General features: G+C 38.4%; 1 protein-coding gene across 1 annotated transcript in view; it reads left to right on the top strand.

Moving 5' to 3' along the window:
* The first annotated feature begins 4,614 nt into the window (after window positions 1-4,614).
* DCAF5 (DDB1 and CUL4 associated factor 5) overlaps window positions 4,615-19,771 on the top strand; it is a 65,772-nt gene continuing 50,615 nt past the window's right edge. The window contains exons 1-4 of the mRNA XM_035889839.1: window positions 4,615-4,790; window positions 9,038-9,074; window positions 11,495-11,634; window positions 16,002-16,131. Of these exons, the coding sequence (XP_035745732.1) occupies window positions 4,679-4,790; window positions 9,038-9,074; window positions 11,495-11,634; window positions 16,002-16,131 (419 nt within the window). The 5' untranslated portion in view covers window positions 4,615-4,678. The remainder of the gene's footprint in view (window positions 4,791-9,037; window positions 9,075-11,494; window positions 11,635-16,001; window positions 16,132-19,771) is intronic.

Raw genomic sequence — 19,771 nt, 5'->3', positions numbered from 1 at the left:
GTATATGGGAGACAAAGAGGAGTAGTGATCTTGAGCTTTGTCTACAATCAGCAAGGTTAATGCACTTCAAACCTGCAGGTTTCAAGTCCTGACTGGCGAGATTTTGAAGTGCCTCTATTGCACACTTGAGCTCTTGTTTGCTTTCATGAGCTATGCAGATACTGTTTAGACTAGATTGGCTTTTGGGAGGGGTGTGTTCTGGCCCCCTTCAAACCATTTTAGGACTAATAAGAACAGTCCTGGACTACAGGTAGGCCACTGTTACTGTGAGGTAGGCTCTTCTTCCAAATTTAATTGTGTATAAGTGTAGTGATTACCTGTTTAGAAGGTAACCAGATCAGGAGACTTTTTTTGGAAGAACTAGTCCAAAAGCAGGGCAAAACTAGAATGCTTTGGTTTAGGAACTGTGGAGGCAGTGTTTGTGCTGAAATATATGCCATGCTGAGTCATTTGGGACCTGCTCAGTTATCTAGAATAGTCATATTCTACCTATAGTGTTTCTCTGTGCTACTTAAAAAAACCAACCCTCCCCCCCAAAAAAAAACCCCAGGCCAAAACAAAACAAAAGAAATAACTTTTCTTGGGGGAGCCCTTCTTTACCCCTCCACATCTTGGGGTGTGCAGCATGCACAAACCATTCTGAAACAATCAAACCACGAACAAGACAAGGCGCTTTTAATTCTTTTGGGAGTCTACTTCGGGTCAACAGGATCTAGAAGTTTGTCAAGAGCGCATACAAAGAATCTGTTTCAAGATAACTATCCCAAGATTTAAAATGCACGCTTTCTTTTTTAGGTGTGTTCTGTTATGTAACTTCTGGGTAGAATTCCTTGGTCCTGCCCCTGTCTCTCATCAACATTAGTCAGAAAGGCCAAAGCAGTAACAAAGTATTCCAGTGACTGGGGCAAGAGAAGAAACATGTGTTTATGTATTTTTCATTCATGTGCGCTTGTAAAAAAAATTGGAATACTGCTCCTCTCTAAATCAAGAGTAATATGTGAAGGTGATAAAATTTCCAGCCTCCCTGACCACAAATACTTCTTTGGTCTGACAACTCTTCCTGTCTGACTTTGGTTTTGAATGTAGCAGCAGGTTTGACCCATAATAAACACTGAAGTACTTGACTAATTAAATCTTTTAAAATGTGATTCCTTTCTGAAAAGTAACAGTAGAATGGCATTGGCATTGTATGATTCTTAACTGGGTCACACAAACTTCTACTTTTCAAATTATTAGTCGTGCAGTCCTAAACAGAATCAGCAAAATAAGATGGAAGTGAAGCTACTTCCTCTTTGTAGATGTCAAACTTATTACTTCTGACACCATGAACTGAAAAATTACAAGTTCAAGGCTTTACATGGGACTTCAATGTCTAGAAAATTCACATGTGGAGCCCTGGTTGCTAAGGTATTTTCATATGAGTCCATATATCCAGGTTTCCCAGATGTGTAGTAAATCTGTTGTGGTTGGTATATGTTCTGTATCATGTCAAGAACATACCCTTGCCATACGCAGTTATTCTCTTTTGGAGAGCATTGTGGCATTATTGCAAGTTTGTGCAGTGGGTCCAGTGCTTTTTGAAGTGCTGAGTGGCTCCTGCATCACATGTTGTAGAATTGGGGTACATGCACAATAAATGCACTGTAAATTGAAAGTATCATAATTAATCTGCATTCACTGATTAACTGTACGGAACAAATGCTATAGGCCTGGAGTTTTCTATAATTCTCAGACTTGTTAACTTATGTTGCATCATGTGCATACACTTTGTGTGTGATGAATCATGGTTCCTTTCTACAGAGGGTAAAAGCTCTATATATTCACATTTTCTTTGCTGTCTGCCTGTAACTTGTCCATACATGTGTGCCTCCCTTCTCTCTTCCCCCTTACTGTAACTTCTAAGAGTCAGGTTTTAGTAGTGGAGATTGCATTTGCTGGTTTGCACCTCTCCTGGCTTCAGTCACGTAAGACTTGCCTTTTCTTGGATATATTTGCCCGTGACTTAACACTTCTTGTTCTGTTGTATGAGGATGTGGAGAATGGTAAAATGTCTTTCTGCTACAAATCCTCCTCTGTCACTGGACACATTGGTAAGGCTTTTTCTTTCTGGTGGAACTGGCAAGTCAGAAATATTTCTGGAATAGCTGAATTGGAGTTAGAAGGGAACATGCTTCTAACCTAGTTAACGTTAGCATTTTATTAAACTTTTCTGTCTCAGCGGGGTATGAAGGGAATAAAACTGAGGCATGAAACAAGGGTGTAGAAGTTCTCAAAGACAATATATAGATGGAGAAAGGAATGAATTGCATGAGCATGGGGAGCATTTAAAAGCTCCTAAACTGTGGAACATGTGCCACCACCAAGGCAAATAGTGGAGCATTTTGTACTAAAGTCTCATGGAGATCTAGGTGTCTGGGAAGAGAGAGACATTTGGATTCAGAAGGAAGAGTTGTTTCTAAGCTGGAGGCAGAGGGAACAGGCACGAAGGTATAGGAACTTAAAAAAACAAGGTAGTGGCAACTTTTAACACGGTCAAAGATTTTTGTGCAAGGGTTGCAATTCATCCCTTTCCATACTGTATGTGTGCTGGAAACCACATGTTTGTTGTCTTTGGATATCTTCATTATTTTTGTTCATATCTGGACTGGGTGGGTAGTGGAAATGAATAGGAGTTTGCTGTTAAAGTAAGACACCTAGATGGCTGTGCTATCAGGTAGGAGGATGTGTAGACTTACTGCAGTGGCTTTGCAAATTGCTTTGCTATGGTAACAATTAACAACAGTATGTTACTATGTTTTGCCCTGAAATGTCTTTCCCAGAAGTCTTGAAAGACAATAAATGTAGTCTGATAGAAGCAGTGTTGGTGTTCATCAGCCTTAAATGTTGCTTCAATTGTTTGCCAGGTAGTGATAACATTAAGACCTGGCTGTTGGCAGGTTTGGAAAGTAACCACTTCAAGTGTGACAATCACTTCTTGATTTTAGCATGACTAGTGTGGTCCTATGTTTCAGCAGTCATGTATTTCTGTGTCTCCTTATTACTAGCTCATGTGCAATCACTAGGGTGCAAATACAACTTTCTCCTATTTCTAGACAGAAAGGAATCTAAGCTCCCATCACTTCAGTTGACCATAAATTACTGTGAGTTTTTCTGGACCCACCACATTTGACTCTTATTCCCACTTAGTTATCAGATGCATCACAAATCTTTTTATCGTGTATTACTTGTTTGCTCTGTAAAGTACAAAATCAGGAGGAGGAATACACAATAAATTTCATGGAGCATGGGTAAGCGTAACATGCAGCTGTACTGTGTCAAAGTGATTGTCATAAAATCTGTTAGGAGACTTAAAGGCTGAGAGACTGTTAACTTAAAGGATGTTTGATATAACTCAGTTCTGTGGGAAAACTTCCTAACAGCATCATATGATGTGAAAAGTTTTAAGAAATCTGATTAACAGTAGTCATGAATTCTATTTATGCATTTACCTCTTCTTGAAGTAAACTGCAGACCCATTAATTTCAGTTTCCTTTTGTCTCTGTTTTATGTCGTCTTCCTTTTGGATAGCAGCTCAGAAGGCACTGAGTTTAAGCTTTTGATTGTGCAAAGCAGCAGTAACTGAAATTGGCATGTTTCTAGTGGCACTTGACTTGTGATGCCTTGATGATACTTCATTCTCTTTTGTTTGTTGTTAAAGACAAATACCAAAAATATTTTGAGTCTGACTTGAAGAAGCTTTATTCAGATTTTTACAGGCATCCAAAATTGTGTTGAGAGTGCTGCTCAATACAATAGTATCTTGATTTTTTTTCTCTTGCTAATAAACAATAGTTTAAAATAATTAAAGCATGAACAGCGTCTAATATTTATTTTATATCTGACTGTTTACCAGACAGAGAAGGAGGCACTTAAATATGTTTGTACATAGAGCTCTGAACTGAGAACTGCACCTAAGCAAGCAATTAGAAGTATAGCAAGCTGTAAAGCAAGGGAGAGTTGAACTTATTTTGCCCAGTTATTCTCTTTGCCAGGAGTTCACCTCAGAAATGTCTGTCTTAACCTCTACAGATCTAGAAGTATGACATAACTCTGCATGCTGAAGACTTCTGAATGCTTCAGTAAAATCTTTTTATGGCCACATCAGTCCTGTAGCCAGCCTATGCTATGAAGGCTTTGCAAAGACTGCTAGAGGATATACAGTTGTCAGTGAAAGGGGGAAAAAAGTTCCTGTTTCATGAATAACATAAGTGATGCTGGCAACAAGGAGTTGGTGTAGAAGCATTTTGCCAACATGCATATGTTAATTTGGCATGTAATTCATCTACAGCTTTCTACAGAGTTTTACATACCAGTAAAATTCTGAGTCTCCAGGTTGCCATGGGTTGTCACTATGTGTTGGCAGAATGGCAGCTGTTTAATCCAGCTGATTCCTCTGTTTTCATTAATATTAATTGAATACCTGACTGCATGGCATCTTAATGTAAACGCGTGTCTATATATCCAAACCCTTGTGAGGTACACATTTTTGTTATGCTAGTTAGGATTTCAGCAAAGCCTTTTATGAATAACTGCAGAATTAAATAACTTGTCTGTCATCAGTTACACATGGCTTGGTCAGTAATGCACATTTCCTTTCTTTCTTCTAGGAGGGGATGACCGGCGGGTCTTACTTTGGCATATGGAAGAAGCCATCCACTCAAGAGTCAAACCAGTTCAGTTGAAAGGGGAGCATCATTCTAATATCTTCTGCCTAGCTTTCAACAGTGGCAATACGAAAGTGTTCTCTGGAGGTAAGGATGGAAGAGCACCCTGATTTCACGGCAGTTTGCATTGTGAATGCCTTAGAGTAGATGTCGTGAGACCCTGCCTTGTATGAAAGGTCTTTTCCATAGGATCTGGAAGGTGTCCTTAATCAGCAACTGAAGGTTCTTTGGGAACAGGGAATTCTTTAGCTAGCACAACATTTTCAGTTTTGTCATGCTGCTCCATTTCCCAAACTTTGATGTAAGTGCATTGTGTCTCAAGCTGTCATGAGAATCCTGGGTCTGGCCTGCCTCTACTTGTGCTACCAACTGTGGAACACGGTCTTTGTTATTCCCTCTTAGCTGTACTGAGAGCAGACCCTGCATCCTCTCTGGCACTCAAGCGTGATGCTTGAAAATCTCTGCTGCTACTAGCTGATTTTAAAGCACCCTTAGATGGCTAGTGAAGGGCTATTGCCATCTATTGGTAGATCACTTTTTATCAGACCTCATTTCAGTCCTTGCTACGTAAGCATCTGCCTTTTAGAACTGTTGGCATATTAGGCTCTAATTGGCCTTGGTATTCACCTTTTTTTTAACATAAATCCACTTCTTAACAGAAAATTTAATTCAGTCTTTAATATAAGGAAAGTGGACATGTACTTGTTCTGGGGTAATAATCTCTAGAATTTAGGTTCATTTCACCACTTGATTTTTGAAGTGTTTAGGTAAGGAAGAAAATTGAATTGAGAAGAAAAAGGCATAAGTCTGTCAAAATGAGGTGTCATTTTCTGCTGTACTTTGTTTCCTTTGTCTGACACAATAGTAGAGTGGACAGGAATTTGTATCTTTCGTCAGTATGTCCATACATAACATATAGCTAGACTTATTTTAGGATATTATAAGACTACTTGATCAGAGCCTTCATTACCTCTTTGAACCAAGATTTATGAACTGCAAATCAATGCTATAAATTGGTTCTAAGCACATGTGAATGGTGGAAGCTTCCCATCCTTCAGTGCTGTGTTAAAACTGTAACAATCCTTAGAAAAAAAAAAAAAGGCATGACAAAGTTTAAGATGGTGTCAAATTTTAAGGATGAAATAATTCAGATACGCTTCTCAGGTGGAGAAAACCCCCAAAATGTCAAATAGTGATGCCTATCTTCTGATTCTGGGGACTGCTGCTTATTTTATAAGAAAGACATCAAGTCCACACTGCCTTCAAATGAATGTATCTGCATGAGGGATTCCAGTGAAATTTTGGGCTGGAGTCTGTTTTACTTTGGTTTGAATTCAGACAAATGGAACCTTACATGAATATTCAAGGAATACACTGCCAAATCTTGCTGGAGCAGCTGTAATGGTATTTTCTCATTTCCAACTTGACCCTCTGTCCATTGGTCCCTGCTATCAGAGGCTACTATTTTCACAGGAAGGGCAGTGGAGTGGTTTGACTGTACTTTGCCATTGTGGATAACACCTGCAGTTAAAGATTTACATCATTGATTATGGTGGATTTTTGCTAAGATGCCAGGTTAGATGAGCTGTGACAGCTGATGCACAGACAAACTGGCCGTTCTTACCTCTTTTTCCTCCTCCAGTTAGCATAAATACATTGTGCCTCTGCCAGAAATTATTTCCATTGGAGGAGTCAGGAACTCTTTCAGCTGCTCCACCAAGATTCACAGAGCTCATCTGCAAGGGACTGTGAATCTGACTCTTGGATCCCTTGTAAGGAGTCATCTTGCTGCATGGCCTAGTTGTACCATCTGTTTTATCTCTGTCAGTAAAATGGGGCTAACTATATTTATTCACCCAACAATGTTCTGGGAGATTCTTAAAAGGTCTGAAGGAACTGTGGGTCCTAAGATCTACTGGTCGTCATCCTCCCCAGTACAGAAGTTGGAGTTGTATTCAAATAATGGAAGTCTGAATACTTAAAAAAACCCCTAAAAATTAGAGCGTGGAAACTAGCACAAGGTGCACAGAACCCAATTCATTCTGTAAATAAAGCTGACAATGGCTAATGACTTAGAATCTGACAACCTTTCCCTAAAGCAGCTCTTCATAGCAGAGAAGAAAGGATTTTCCACTTTAGTATAAATTGAATACCATCCAAGGAATTTCAAAGCTCTTTGCTTTGAAGGAATGCATGTGTAGCATGCACCACATGTACCCATTACAAAAATGGAAGGCAGGGACTGAGTGGACAGTGTTTTGCAGGTAATCTCTGGAGAAAAAACTGTCTCAAGATACCAAAGAAGTTCCCATCCCTGAAGAATAGTGTTGCCCTTCTCTGTCCACACACACTGAGAGCAGAGCAGCATTTGAAATGAAATTCAAATTCATTAGTAGTAAACTGCATGAACTACTTTTGGGAGGGGAGGAGGTATTTAATGTTTAGCTGAAATAAACCTACAGGGAACTGAATTTGGTTTTGTAGAGGCCTGATGTGACAGATATGGGGTGTAGGCCACCTTAACTGTGCTCCTCTGTATATGCTCTGCAGTATTTCATCTTCACAGGCATAATTGAAGGAAATGGCAGATACTTCATGTCTTTCTGATTCTCATAACTGCAGTTATCAAAGCAAGAGAAATTATAGATGGGAGAGTTGTGTATACAATTACAATCCAGTTATACTCAATGAAGAATGAACTCTCCTGTGTTAAACACTGTAAGTGGGAACCCTACTGGGCTGAACAGCAGTGACATTTTCTGCAGGGATGAATCCTTACCAGAAGCAACCAAGCAGTTTGTGGTTAGATTTTTGTCACCACCTTATCCTCCCACACACAAAACAGAGAAAAGCAGTTGTTACTACACACGCTCCCTACTTTCGTTCTTTCTTTCCCATTTTGGAGCTAGTGATCGGAGGCAAGGTTGATCCCATGATGACTAGAGAGGCTTGAAGCCAAGCATCTAAAATGATTCTTGTGTTCATACTGTATGGAGAGTGAGGAGCAGGATTGTCTGCTTCAGGAAATTTTGTCACTGCAGAAACTAGGATACATTTTTCACTGGTGAAATACATAGGCACTAAGGTAGTCTTACTAGGTATAAACCTTGCCTGTAATGTATAATGGGCAGTAATTGCATTAATTCATTTAATCATCAAAGGACACTTAGACATAAGTGACTTGTTTATTGTACCGTGGAAAAGATGAGCTACTGCAGTAATTTAAGGCTGGCGTGATTTAGCTAGGAGCCTGTGCAAAGAGCAAGTGGATGGAGAAAAATCTCACACCTCATTAGTCAAAGAGAAACTTTCTCATATTTCTTCTGTTGGGACAGAATACAGTTTGAAATGTGTATGGGATAAATGAAAACTGAGTCAACTGAACACTTAAGAATCATAACATGAAATCTTGCTCCTTCTGAACCTCTGGTTTTGGTGTACGTTAGGAAAGCTTCACAACTTCATATTGCAACTACAAAGACGTAGCATAAAAATATGACTGTGGGCTTTCTGGGGTTTTTTTCTTCTGAATTAAATATAAATGTGTGTCCTCTTAAATATTTCTAAAGAGGAGGTGCCAACTTAGATAGATTAATATTCAGTGCAGAGACTAAAAAAATACTCTGCTCCTCTAGCTTGAAAAACACTGCATGAGCCAGTGGAATTACTTTGTAGCTGTGACCCTCTTAGTCTGCATGCATGTGGTTGGTTTCCATTGTATTCAATGGATGTGATCAAAGAAAAGTGATACGATTGTCTGGTTACTTGGCTTGGTTTTTGTTAATACAAAAGAAATTACACTGGCTGTCACGTTCGTGCCTTCTCAATGGTTGCAAAACCCTGAACGCTGACAGTGTGAACTGGTGGCATTTGAGCTGGGTGCCCCGTGCATTTTGCTTATGGCATCTCTTTTCACCTTCCATTATCTTTTTGTGGAGCATCCTCTGAGCAGGAAGAAAGGTGTATTCACATGAGAGTTAAAGGTGTTCTGCTGCATCATACAATATTCTTCTCTTTACTGCAAATGTCCTAAAACTCAAACTCAAACTGAACAATGATCAGTAACACAGTTAAGTAGAATTATTTGTTGAGCAATAGCAGATGGAATGGATTGGTGCATTTGATCATGACTGGAAATGTCACATGGAGCCTTTCACATAACTGAGCAGAGGGCTGACCACTTGGCAACTGAACTGTTCTTTTCTCTGCTTCGGTTTTGGTTTTGAACTAGAAAATTTAAAAAAAAAAAAAAATTTACTACTTTTTTTTTTTTTCACTATAACGTCTTTTAACCACTGGAACATGATGTTAAGTGTTTATATTTCTCTTTATAGGCAATGATGAGCAAGTTATACTCCATGATGTTGAAAGGTAAATACACAGCTTGTGTTTCCATTGCTTCAAGAGCTCGTTTAATGTCAACTCACTGGAGGCACTTTTTGTTTTAAATTAATGGTCTGGGAGAAGAGTACAGTGATTTGATCCTGAAGCATGCGTTTTATTTACCAAAATTCATATCTGGAATGAAGCGTTCCCCATCACCCCATTTTTTTTTTTTTTTTCAGCACTTGGGTTCTGCATCGTATTGACCTTGGGAAAGAGAATGGTTATTAAATACATATGCTCTCCTGCAGGCAGCATAGTAGGTTCTGATTAGCTTCAGAGCCAGATTATCCTGGCACATATACAAATCTTGTGGCACATACAGGCTTTTTGTTTTATTTTTCAAAACAATCACCTGACTTGTATTTAAGATAGCTAGGTGCTTGCCCTACCTAACTGCCTTTTAAAACGTTGGCTGCAGCTGCCTGATTCTCCACACTAATGTGAAGTGTATTTATTTTGATACTCACTTTTTACCAAAACTGCAAAGCAGTTGGGAATTAAGCTTTGTTGTGCTACATCAAGATTAGGCTGTTAGTGAAAATATAATTAATGCAGTAGTAGTAATCTATTAGACTGGAGTTCTCTAGATATCATGTCTTTTAAGCTTACTGCTTTTGAAGTAGAAAAATTATAAAGTTAGAATTTTGGTCTGTACTAATAACTTCTACAGATTTAAACAATGACCATTTAAATAACATGAACTCAAGAAAATCAAGTCTAAAGAAAAAGCAGGAAGAGTTATGTGTAGAACAGAGAAATATAAAACCTTAAATGTTTTTGAGTTGCCTGAATCCTAGTTAACATAATTTGGACATGTTTCTTGCTAGGTTTGTCCAATGCCTTTTGCATTTAACTGATCATTGTACATCTGCCTTCCTTCATACCTTATATCTACTTCTTGTCTTAAGTCTTACATGAGAGCTGGGCAAAAGTAACTTTGTCTTGCTCTTCTAATGCTTTCTCAGGAATATTATGTTGCTTGGTGAGGATTTTTTTGGGGTTTTTTGGCTTGCCTTTTTGGGTTCTGGGTGGTTTTTTTTGAGGGGGTGCATTTTTTGTTTGGTTTGGGAGGTGTTTGGTTTTGGGAGGGTTTTTGGTTTGGTTTAACGGTTTTTTGTTTATTTTCTTTTAATTAAATGTGGAAATGTCAGAATTTTAGGTGCTGGTGTTTATTGTGTTCTTACTTTTCAGGTTTCTACAAGATCTTCATCCTTGACAGTTTTCTATATAAGACATTTTTTCTTGCTATGTCTTGTTTAGATGTTTTAACAAGTCTTTTTGATATGAATGTATTTTTAATGTGGTTTTTTTATCAGGGTTTTTTTAGGTATGCTAAGTCCAGTTGTAATGCATACAGAATTCATTCCTCTGAGGCTATTTATGTGATCTTCTGAAAGAAACTAGTCTGACACGCTAAATTCTGATTGATTTCCTTAGAAAGTTACTCTGTCCTCTTGAATGATAACACTTGGTCTATCAACTGCTTTTTCATACTTCTAAGTGGCTTTTTCTGCTACTGTTTTTTTGGCCTTTCTGTTAATGGTCTATGAGGCAGAATTAGTAGATCTGTCACTAAGAACATGGATTGCCATGTGAGCAAAACACTGATTTTACATGGGATCTCTTCGATGGAGTTTCCATGAGGTGTGGGGATTGTATACAAAGTGTATTCTCTAAAGAAATAAAAGGGTTTTGCCAAAGAAATAAACCAACCCCAGAATCTTCTGTCTTAGTATTTTAGCTTTTAGCATCTCCATGCCACTATTTCCTCCTTGTTAAATGATCTAAAAAGTTGGGGAAAGAATGGGGAATGGACTTTCTCTTTTTTATAGCTGCAGAATGGTTGAAAACTAGGTACTTTGAGGGGACTTATTTTTATTTTGTTCTTTTTTGCTTCTTTTTCTCCATGGAAAAAATAAAGGTCTGGTCTATCCTGGAGAACTAAGAAAGCTTATTAAAAAAAACAGCTGGGAAGTTGCTCTTTTGTGAGCTTCAACTGAACTTTTGGATGATACAGAAGCCTGCATTAAAAAATTAACTTCTGTCTTGTTTTCCTTTTTACATTAAGTAGTAAAAATTTAGTCCACAGGCCCCAAGACCTTTTTCTCTTTCCCATTACCTTCTCCCAAGTTTAATCTAGTACAACATGATTTCCATAGCATCTTGCAGTTTCTGAAGTTTTTAATGTGTGGGTTTTGGTCTGAGGGCTTTTTTTCCTCATAGCATGATGTCTTGGTCACTCTACATGGGCTTTTTGTTTTTTACTCTAAACACAAGAGTCGTCTTATGAAGTTGCATAAGCCTTGCCACTAAGTATTATGAGGGAGACAAAGCTGTAAATACTTTGCTTTTTAAGACAACAGCAAAACGAGGAAGAATGGTAATATCATGTGTCTTTTTTCCAGCACCGAGACCTTGGATGTGTTTGCCCATGAAGATGCAGTGTATGGCCTTTCAGTGAGCCCAGTAAATGATAACATCTTCGCCAGTTCATCAGATGATGGCCGGGTTCTTATTTGGGACATCCGAGAGTCTTCCCATGGAGGTGAGAAGTCTAGATGGAAAAGATAGTTCATTTAGGAAGAATTTGGGCAAGTCAGGGAAGGGAAAATTTATGTTTATCATCTGGGACAATCGAGACAGGGTGTGTTGGAGAAGGGTGAAAGTGAGTCTTTGCAGTTCAGTGTAATTGTCTTAAACGACTCCATGAAGTGCCAGCATGTAGTGCAGGCTAGTGTATAACTTGGTATGAATAGGTTTTTAACTAGAGTCAAGAAGCAGTGGAGGACGTGTTTCTTCAATAAAAACATCTTGCTAAACTTGAAATCAATTAGGAGTGTGGATTATTTTGGGGGGGGGGTTTGGTTTTTTTTTTTGTCTGTAGCCTGGGATAAAAAAATCTTTGGGTGTTTAGAAAGCTGTTATTTTGATTTGAATAATTTTCAAAGCTATTTATATACTTCCCTGTGTCACTGAGAATTGTTCTTATGCATAATGTTTTCTGGTTATGTGGAAACTTAGAGCCCTTATGTGATAACAGGGAAGTTGAATTATTACTTCAGTCATTGTTTTCTAGAACAGAACTAAATACTGTTGATTTATGTAACAAACTTGCAGCTTCTCAAAAAACTGCAATCTGTGCTTTTACAGCTGCAGTTTTAAGACTGAAGAATCTCAGTTTAGAAATGTAGTTATGTAAATTTGGAGAGGAATACTTCCATAATTGAATTTCAGTATATGAATACCTAAGTAATACTTTGGTAAATGAAGTTGTGAGTTTACCCCATTCTAAAGAACACAAAGCTGAGAATTTAAAACTGAGCAATTTGTAGGAGTACAGTATCTGATTCCTTTCCTTCATGGCTAAAATAAATTGCCATCTTTTTTTGTAAGCTGATTAAGCGCAATTGCCTCAACTCATAGTTTTTACTGATATAACAGGGAAGTTGTTTATGGCTCTGAAATGAGCTTATGTATTTTGTGGCAATTTGTACACATGTGTTGTGGGGCCAAAGTTGCTGTTTAGCTGAAATAGCTTTTTCTATACCTAGTGAATTTGATAACTTTCTGGACTGTGATTCTGCCCCTTTTTGACTAGGAAATGAAAGCTGAAACAAGACATACTTTATAGTCTCATAGGAGTCTTTTAGAGCCACTAGTATCATGAGGGCTTTATTGAACGTGAGTAACCAGAATTAGGTCTTTCTTGATAAGTCCCACCAGAATACTGGGAGTAGATTGCTTATTGATGCCCTCCCTATCCTAGGCATATTGCCTTTGTACGAATAAAAATTACTAGCACTGCACTCAGTTTTCAGTAGTCTGATTCTTACTGTGAATTCTGATTCTCTTTTGTGCAATTGTGATACTCTTTATCTCTTCCCTTCCGGTAATTTTATTAAAACATTCTGAAAAACAATGCCCACACTCAGTATATGCGTATCACAGACTTTAATAAAATTATCTATAATGTCTCTTCTCTGTCTTTGAGGAAATCACTGATAAGCTCCCTCTTGCTCAGAAGTCCCTTACTAGCACAGCGAACTGTTGTCTTCCCTTCAGCCAGTTTCTTACCCCATGCAACTCCCTTTGCTAATCCCAACTGCCTGTAGCTAAACTTGATACTATACCATGTGTGAATTTAGTCCTAATTAGATCTGCCACTTTTCCCTTGTCTAAAGGGTCACTTTATCAAAGAGATCAGATTAGTCTGATGTGAGTAATTTACCTTTGGTAAATCCAAGTGTCATTTCATCCCTATTTTTCTGTTTTCATAATATCCAAGTGATGAGACCAGACACTGAATATGGCTTCCAAATTAGAAATGGTGAAATGCTGCTTTATTGCCTTCTCCTGAACTGTACACTGTAAAGATCTGTCTCATAGGAAAACTACCTGTTGCTGACAGTTGATGTCAACAGTCGGTGGGACTGGATGCTTAAATGCATCTGTATGAAGCTGCCCAGTATCGTAAGCTAGTGTCCAATCTGATCTGAGTTTCTGAAATTGTATGAAAGGAGGTTTGTCCTTCTTTGTTGTAGTTAAACCTTGCTACTGCTTTTACTGTTGCTCAGACTTTGAGAAGGCTGCACCAGTGAAAAGTGTTGGCTGTGGTACATGGGGGGCTTTTTTTTGAGCAGTGTCTTAGGTTCTCTGAAATTTAAATAAAGGGCTTTTGCATGCTTATATAGGAGTCCTGAGTCAGCATTTATATGTGAGCCCTGTCAACATTTACTACAATATAATGCTTGTCACTGGGGTAATCCCCTTGTCTGCAACAGTATTGTCATGGGAATAGGCGCTATGCCTGCCAGCATTAAGTATAGTTAGTTACCCTGAGTGGCCAGCTCATTAAAATCTTGCAAACAACCTCCTAGTTTAAAATAGTGTATTAAAAGAAGCTGGAAAAGGAGTTTCATTTCCCTTCTGTTTCTCCCTGTCTTTCACTGCTGAGTGATTTATGCAGTAAATTTTATAAACCCACTCTTAATTTTCATTAGAGATGGTGTTGAGCTTCTCCCTTGAGAAGCATTTTCATACTCGCGTGTATAAGAGCTATATTTGTGAATGAGCATAAAGAACAATAATAAAAGTAATCCCCCTACTTCTCATTGAAATGACTTAGTGCCTCATTAGTTTTGCTCCTGTAATCTCTCTTTAATTTGACAGGCTGAAAGGCAACTTTTGATATCTTAGAAGAAAACTGTGGTGCCAGGCTATTTATAGTAAAGGAGCGAAGGAAAACACCAGTGATTACTGACAATGATATAATTAAACAAACGTACACAAATTTAAAGTTTATTTTAAAAAACAACTCCTTTATTTGGCAATCTGATGTTGTTTGTCTCTCCACTCAGCTAATGCAGGCCATTGCTTCTCAGTGGGGGCTGCCATTTTAATAACACAGTCTTTTATGTCCCAGCAGGGATCTGATTTGATGATGCAAATGCAGAAGGTCAGTTTTGGTGTTAAACCTTATTTGGAGCTGCCAGCAGACCAACAGCGATCTCTAAAGCCTTGGGGAAGGCTGGCAGAACAAAAGTTTGCTCCTGTTTTCCCCTTTACCTCTGCCTCCTATGACAGTTAATAGCACCAGGGAGCTTCAGCCATGGTTGGAGACCTTTGTTTTGATCATTGCTAAATGAACACTAAAAAGGAAGGTCCCTGTGTCAAAAAGCTTGTAATAGAGCATAAGAGGAGGATACGGATAGGGCAGGACAAGTAAACATTAATTCTGTCTCAATTGCTCGATGGCAGTAGTTTCAGAAGGTATTGGCAATTTGGGAGGGTTATCTGTTTAACCATGGTTTATATGTCTTAATGAGGGATAGGGGGAAAGAAAATTAAGTACCTTTGGAGGTGCTTGTGGGGCTAAATGTGCCTGAACATAGTGGCTCAAATAAGGGCAGTAAGAGAGTCTCCCAGGCATGTGAGCAACACAGTGCTTGCATCAAAACAAGCAGTGAATGGAAAAGTCTAGCATAATCCCTGGCTCAAAATAGGCATTGATTCTTGTTTCTTAGTTGAGTGAAAGAGTGGCAGCATGCCACAAAAGATACACACAACAAAGAGAATTAGACTGTGCCTAAAGGCATAAAGCTAGCGAAAGATACAGAGAAGGTTGACAGAGTCAAGGCTTTTTCCCACTCATCATGGAGGCAGCATTTTGATGGAATGAATAGGGCGGAGTAGCAGACCAAACATAGTTTTGTTACATTAATCAAGATGAGAGGGAGAGAGTCTGGATGAGTATGTTTTTAACTCTGTGTGTGATTTGTGTGTGAACAGCAAAAGCCAACTGTTAATATTTTTATGCAAGAGGAGCACCCTTCTTGTCTACTTGTACAGCTGCTTGTACAGCACTTAAGAGGTGGCAGGCCTCTTTATCCCCAGGGTTGGCAGCTTGCTTTGAGCTGAGTTCCATACAAACTTATTTCACTTTTTGTAGTATTATTCTCCCATATAAGCAATTGCTGCTACATTTACAGTTTGGGTGATCATCAATGGCTGTGGAAGCTTCCAGGTATATATTGCTAGGCAACTTTCAGAAGCCTCCCCTGTGTGTAGTCCTTTGTAGATGACCATTCAGTCATGAACCTTAAGAAGATTCAAATACTTGATCTTTAAGTGGCTGGTTTTAAACTCTGATAACCTTCCATAAGCAAAATGGGGTCTTGAATTTCACTATGTGTCCTTTTCCATATTTAGACAAAGTTAATGTACATGTGGGTGGATTTTAAAACCTCAGTTTTTATATTGCTTTGGATGTGTCAGCTTGAGAAATGGTTTGAACATGTCTCCATATCTTCAGATCTTGTTATGCTGTTTCCATATTAAGCTGCCAAACTCATTGCATCGAACAGTTGTATGCATTGTTTGTTCTTATGTCTGAAATGTCAACTTTTTCAACAGAGCCCTTCTGCTTGGCACACTACCCATCAGCCTTTCACAGTGTGATGTTTAATCCAGTAGAACCCAGATTACTAGCTACTGCCAACTCTAAGGAAGGTGTGGGACTCTGGGATATTCGTAAACCTCAGAGGTAAGATCTTTCTGTCCTTGTCTTACACTGTGCTATTTCTTTCCCTTGAGAGGTGATGGCATGCCACTCTCTTTTTTTTTAAAGCCAGAACATACGATGGTAAGAAAAGAAGCAGAACAAAGTTAACAGCAATGTTAGTAATGTGGAATTAAAGTATTTTGCATAATTGACATTCCTCTTCATACATACAATCTAATTTGATTTAAAATGGGGCTAGATCTTCAATATTAAGGTAAATGATTTTTTTGGAAGCCTGCCTGGCCTCACCACTGCAGATTAACTTGGATTGTTGTGTCAAGTTTGCATCATTATATTCAGCACTGGCTTGCTAATACTAGAGGAAGCTGTGGTGGGCACTGCCTGGTTTACAGTTCATTTTTTCTACCCAGCTCAAGTTTTCAGTGGCTGACTAGAGACTGTGGTCAAGGCAGCTTTTTACTCAATGCTTAAGAGTTGTATATGACTTCCCAGACACCTGGATAATCAATTGGGCTGCATAAAGTGCTTCCAGATTTGCATAGGATTTTCAACAAATGAAGAGAGTAAGTTTGCAGTATCAAGTGTGGTGAATTTGGCTTCTAAACTGGACATATGCAGTGTCTGATACCAGAGCTTCACCTGCATGAGAGATTAAACTTCTGTTGAAGTCTTTTTCAATCTTTCAGATTCTGAAAGTAATTTTCTTTTTTATCATCATAATCAGAAAAAAAAATTGAGCACCTCAAATACATGTTTCTCCCTTCCTGCTCAACTTTTATGTTTACATGTTTCCAATTACAAGGGTAAGTGTACAAAGGATAATTTCAAAAAAGTGAAAAGAGAAGAAAACAGGTGGTACTTGTTTTACAGAGCAGTAGCCTCAGCTATTCAAAATCTTCTGTAGCAGACACTTGACTCTCCCCTTATTGGTGAATTTCTTGAAATATCTTGAAGTGCATATCACTAAAAATTCTTCTTGATTTTTTACTGTACAGAGAGAAAAAGCAGTCTCATATGAAGTTAATTATAACTGGCTTAAAAAAAATTCTAAAATGTTTAGACGGCCATTACAATAGCAACCAAATGATGGTTTCAGGAGGGTTTATTATCCTTAAATTGTAAACTCTTGAATTGTAAACATTAATGGTTTGAATTGATTTTTATTTTTAAGCTTGAATCAGAGTTTGTATGCTGATGCTGGTGGCTCTAGAGCTTGCTCACATTTGCAAAGTTTGCCAGAGCCTTGTTGGCAGATTTTGTACAGTTTGCTATTAAATTTAGGTCTGATAAAATTTAATTGGAAGGGAGTTAGGAAGTTACCTAAGCTGTCTTCTCTTATCCTTGTGAAACTCTTTATGTCTAGGCCTGAGTAAGTAACTTTCTAACATTTAACTAACTTGCATTTACTGAATAGAGGGAGACAAATAAAAGGTGTTAGGGTTGTTTTGCTCTTACAAAATGTTTCTTGGGGTTTTTTTCCGTAAGATTTATGTCAATTTAACTTCAGTTCATGCCTGGTTTTTTCCTTGTGAACTAATATGGACAAAGTTGGCTTCCTCTTGCCAAGCCAGCTGGCCTCATACTGTTTTTGCAGGGTTCTTTGTTTTTTCAGCTTCTACCTCAGTTTTGTAATTTAAGAATTTCCACAGGTTGAGTTGGTCTTGTTTTCGAAAGAGGGTTGCACCAAAACATTTCTCTCTTCAGACATTTATTCTCAGAGTGTGGATATAAAATGAATTATGTTGGTAGAGTGGTATAGCTTGTACCAACAGAAATTCTGTATGGATGCAAAATTCAGATGAAGTTTTTCACTTGTGTAGCAAAGTGAAATGAGATCACCCCTGGAAAGGTTGTACAAGGCTAAGAGGAATAGAGAGAGGAACTAAGTATCACTAAGGATACAAGCACTGAGCCTGATAAATGCAGGAGCAGATTACTTGAGTAAGGAATTCTCCTGTAAAAAAACTTAACAGCTGCTTTATAATAGCAGAAATTCTGCCTTTTTCTTATATTTAGCTATTCTCATTAAGACTTTGATCTCCAAAAACTTCCCAGCTTATATACAAAAGTGTTGATGAGCCATTGCTTGGGGTGGTAGCAGCCATCAGGTCATGGAAACTCAGAGGATCTCCAGTCTAGATGCTATCCTGCTGCCTTCTTCAGTCTTAACCACAAGGAAGGTGCTTGCTGTGACCTCATTGGGGGCTACTGTCTGTGTATGGGATAATAGTTTGTGCTCACACATTTAAGGATGCACATTTTTAGCTGTACTGTGGCATTATTCTTTCTAATGCCAAACATAAAATAGCCATAACAGAGTTTAATTGGTAATGCTTCTTGGCAAGTAATTTGTATTTCTCCAGGTTTAGCCCTACTGTGAAAGACTGAATAACCTTTGACAAATCTGAATTCTACAGTCTTTTTTTGAATGATAAAAGGGAAGGGGAAAAGGTGCCTTATGTTATAACCTCTGTGTCATCTTGAAGGCCTTGAATAAATGAAATTGGTGGGAGCTTGTACACTTACATCTGCTGGACAAGAGCTATCCTTTTCTGGTCCTAATCTGATCAAAATAAATCTTTCCAATTAAAAGGCTAAATGGTGATGATTAAACATGGTGCTGAAATTCTGAGGTTGAAAAGGTCACACCATATTTTCTATGCCCAGGGGAATGTGTGCAACACCTTTATTGTACAGCTGGACATACACTGTGTATGCCATGCAGCTATTCCATTAAGCACTGAATTCAAAGCATTTACGCCTACTAGGTGTGTAAAATATGCACGTGCTTCCTGCCTGCAGCCTTCTCTTCCCAGAGAACTTGGAAACAGGAAAGTGAATAGTAAGAGACAGGCTGCTCCTCGTAGAGTAAATGCTGTTGACTGGTACTTAGAGCCTCAGACTTGGGCTGAGCAAGCTGTAACTTAAATGAATGCAGGTGAGAAGTCTGTTTTCAGCTGCCATTTTTCTGGGGTAGCCATCAGCTTTCCTCCTTTGCTTGATCAGAGATGCACCCAACACATGGTGGGAAGGGTATGCTTGGCTGAGGGAAAGAAAATGGCCTAAAGCACTCTGCTGCCACTGCAGTTTGTTCCCAGGAAACTCTCAGGGAAGAGGACTCTTCAGAGTGAGTTGTGTCCTGCTAGTGGGCTGCCAAAGCCAGAGCCCCTCATTTTAAAATAAATTAGACTGGATTTTTAGTCTTTATTAAAGTAACAGAGCATTTGTCAAAACTTCCACTGGTCTGTGCAGATCTAGTTTGCTAATCTAGAAATATGGAATTTTATTTTTAACGTGTTTGGGGCCAATTCACTTTGTCTTATGAGAAAATAGTTTTATTAATTTGTAGATCAGTTAAGATATAACCCTCACTCCAGTGAGGAGGTGGAAGCCAGAATTTAGATTTTCATCTGTGGGTTTTAGTTTGTTACAGTCTCTTCTGGGGAAAATACACTGTGAACTTAATTATCAGAAGAAAGAACCAGTTTTTTGTTAAGGATGAACTCATCCACATAATGCTGTAAGTACTTGTGATATACTTTATGTAGAACTGAAGTTGGTATGTGAAGGACTTTGTGTATATTTTCCATATTCTTATTATTAATAAAGGACACAAGGTGTAGTTGTAGTTGGTAAGACATGTGCCAAAAGCATTTTGGCT

The sequence above is a fragment of the Egretta garzetta genome, unplaced genomic scaffold (genome assembly GCF_000687185.1).
Source record: "Egretta garzetta isolate BGI_Z169 unplaced genomic scaffold, ASM68718v1 scaffold2, whole genome shotgun sequence".
Lineage (NCBI taxonomy): Eukaryota > Metazoa > Chordata > Aves > Pelecaniformes > Ardeidae > Egretta > Egretta garzetta.
Note: the sequence above shows the minus strand (reverse complement) of the source record. Positions and strands in the feature narration are given on the sequence as shown.